Raw genomic sequence first — 3,023 nt, forward strand, 5'->3', positions numbered from 1 at the left:
CGTGGCCTAACGGATTGAGAAGAGCTGAGTCGAGCTGGGGAACGATCAAATAAGTCTCGAGTACCTTCAAGTAACTACAATTAATCAGTCCCAAGTCTTACTTTAATTTTTTTTCTCAAAATTAAAACATTTAATTACATATGCATATTTGGGTTTGACGGTAAATTTGGGTTAGAATTTGGCAAAACGAACTTCAAAATCGGACTCAGGACGTCGAAAAACATAAAATATGACTTTTTGAAATTTTTGACTTTTTCGATCAAAGTTAACGGTTAGCAGTTAGACATGTCAAAGTAACGGTTCGGTCAAGTCAACGGGTCGGGCAGGCGGGTCGGTTCTTCCCGAACCGATTTCCATAATTTTCTTGGACTGGCTGAAGACCCCCACGTGCATTGCCAGCACATGCGGCGGCGACAGGGGCCATTATCACATGCCGATCACTTCCAACACATCAATGAACTCAAATTCACCCAAATTCAATCCAATAACACGTTCAAACCAAGCCAAAATTACCAAAAAATCGATTGGAACTTACCCACCCTGACGATCGATGACGGCGTGTCAACACTGAACAAAATCGGTCGTATTTTGTTCGCACGACACCGGTGAGTGCAGTGAAAGTGGCGGTGAGGCGAAACAACGTCGGACGCGACCGTAATCGGTGAAGATACACTCGACGGCTTTTGACGACTTTTCGATGGCCAATCCACGACAAACGACGCCGTTTCTCGATGAAGATGGGGTTGGGTTTTAATCACCGTTCGATGGTGAGCAATTCGGTGGTGGCAGCACGGGCTGAGATGGCTGGATGACGGCGTATTTGGAACGAGAAGGAAATCGTTGTGAAAGATTATTTGGGGTTAGGGATTTGGTTCAATTTGGGAGGAATTTGGGGTTTACCCAATCGGGTAATTTATTTTATTGGGTAATAAAAATGGGCAATTTCATGCTCTAGGCCCTGAATTCTCTGAAACTTCCTAAAATGGTATGATAGCTTCAATATTTTACAAACTAATCCCTAAATTTCATCCACATTAACTCTTTTATTTAAATTCATTTTTTCTAAAATTTTGGGATGTGACAAAACTACACAGTTGGTCACTAATGTTTGGGTAAGTTTTCGTTTTCCCCACTAAAGTTTCAAAAACGTGGCGATGAACCCAATCTATGTAAATAGTTAACGCTCCAGCTGTGTTTTTCGTCACTTCTGTTAACGGATGTTAACATCTCAATGGTGAAAATGAAAACTTACTCAAACATTAATGATCATTTGCATAGTTTACACAAATATTAATATTAACCTAAAAATTCCTCCTCGTAACCCATACACTTTGACTGAGATGCGAGGATGGTATACAATATTTATTTATATAAAATTAATAACTAAGTATACATCCCAAAGAATGAACAAGCTTTGTAACGAGAGATTGTTGTATAACAGTCAAGAAAACCTTGTTTATCTCCGTTCTTCCATGGAGGAAGTACCTTCGATTACGCATCCTTAATTACGTTAATTCATATCCTCCACTAGTTTTTTTTATTTACATTTACATTTTTACCCTTGAATCAGCCCTTTTTTAAACTCGCTTAACCAAAGCTGAAACACTCATCCTGCAATTATTCCATTGAATCTTTTCCTCCAGAATTTTGTTTAATTTTGCGTTTCCCCCTCTGCAACAGTTGACAAGCTTTCTGTTGCAAATATAAATAAAGAGGAAAATGACATTCAGTGGGACAACAGAGAAATGCAAGGCTTGTGATAAGACTGTTCATATTATTGATTTATTATCAGCGGATGGCGTTTCTTATCACAAGACTTGCTTCAAATGCACCCATTGCCATGGGGTGCTGGTGGTATGTCTCATTTTTTTTTTGCAAAATTTTCTCAGCATTTCAATGCTTGATGAATTTTCTGCACGTTTCTTGAAAAACAGATTGGCAACTATTGCTCGATGAATGGTGTCCTATATTGCAAACCTCACTTCGAGCAACTCTTCAAGGAGACCGGCACATACACAAACAAAGATGGAAAATGCTCGGACAAGCCAGATGCACAGGTACTCCAATTTCCTCTCTTCATTGCCACCATTTTTAGGGTTATTTCGATATAATTGATGTGTTGTTTGTTTACTTTACCTCAGCAGGCAAAGCCTCCTGGCAAATTTGCATCCTTCTTCTCTGGCACACAAGACAAATGTGGAGTTTGTAAGAAAACCGCATACCCTCTAGAGAAGGTCAGCTATAAGATGTCCCCCCCCCCCCAATTCTTTGATTGATTTTAATCCATTATAGTGGATATTTATGGATGAATAAAAACAGGTGACTGTGGAGGGAGAAAACTACCATAAATCATGCTTCAGGTGTTGTCATGGGGGATGTGTTCTTACACCATCAACATATGCTGCGCTGGAGGGCTTCCTCTACTGCAAGCATCACTTCTCTCAGTTGTTCAAAGAGAAAGGCAGCTACTCTCATCTCACCGAGACATCCAACACCAAGAAATGCTCAGCCGAAGGGAAATCTGAACCAGTTTCTGAAACCAAGCCAAATGAAGATGAAGCAAAACCTGAAGCCGAAGACGCAGCCGAGAAAGGAGAAGAAGAAGAAGGAGGATCCGATAAACCGGTTGCACAAGCCCAGTAGCTGAATACTCACTCAACCTTTCAGGCTCTTTCCCGCTTCTTCAACTTGCAAGTCGATTGCTTATGATTTGCAATTCTTTTCAAAGGGAAAACTAGATCCATTTTTTTTCCTTTCATGCTTAGGGAAATCATCTTACTTTCCTTGCTAATATTATATTATTCGCATAACGGTAGAAAGACCGTTAACGCACACTTAAAAGCTTTTTCTTTTATAATTTAAATTTAAGATTTTAACTTTTTTTAACAATTTATTTTGGTTGCCCTCCCGATTTTTCATAGTTTTTCTTTGATTAATTCGAATCGACCTATATCATACATTTAGTTTTAGTTGGTAAGTTTTTTAGTGTGAATTTTTTGCATACACAATACATCAAACTCGAG

At 39.2% G+C, this 3,023-nt stretch overlaps 1 protein-coding gene across 1 annotated transcript; it reads left to right on the forward strand.

The window, feature by feature from the left end:
* Positions 1-1,601: 1,601 nt before the first annotated feature.
* LOC120117225 (LIM domain-containing protein WLIM2b-like) lies at positions 1,602-2,643 on the forward strand. Its single transcript, XM_039137513.1, has 4 exons — positions 1,602-1,854; positions 1,935-2,057; positions 2,142-2,234; positions 2,320-2,643. The coding sequence occupies exons 1-4, from the start codon at positions 1,720-1,722 to the stop codon at positions 2,641-2,643; spliced, it is 675 nt and encodes a 224-aa protein (XP_038993444.1). The 5' UTR covers positions 1,602-1,719.
* The last annotated feature ends 380 nt before the right edge of the window (positions 2,644-3,023 follow it).

The sequence above is a fragment of the Hibiscus syriacus genome, unplaced genomic scaffold (assembly GCF_006381635.1).
Source record: "Hibiscus syriacus cultivar Baekdansim isolate YM2019G1 unplaced genomic scaffold, ASM638163v2 tig00110319_pilon, whole genome shotgun sequence".
NCBI lineage: Eukaryota > Viridiplantae > Streptophyta > Magnoliopsida > Malvales > Malvaceae > Hibiscus > Hibiscus syriacus.

Bases quoted from the DNA above. Each gene is read 5' to 3' on its own strand.
- LOC120117225 (XM_039137513.1), top strand. From the start codon at position 1,720: ATGACATTCAGTGGGACAACAGAGAAATGCAAGGCTTGTGATAAGACT. The intron at 1,855-1,934 runs GTATGTCTCATT...CTTGAAAAACAG, and splicing joins ATTGCCATGGGGTGCTGGTG to ATTGGCAACTATTGCTCGAT. The intron at 2,235-2,319 runs GTCAGCTATAAG...GAATAAAAACAG, and splicing joins CCGCATACCCTCTAGAGAAG to GTGACTGTGGAGGGAGAAAA.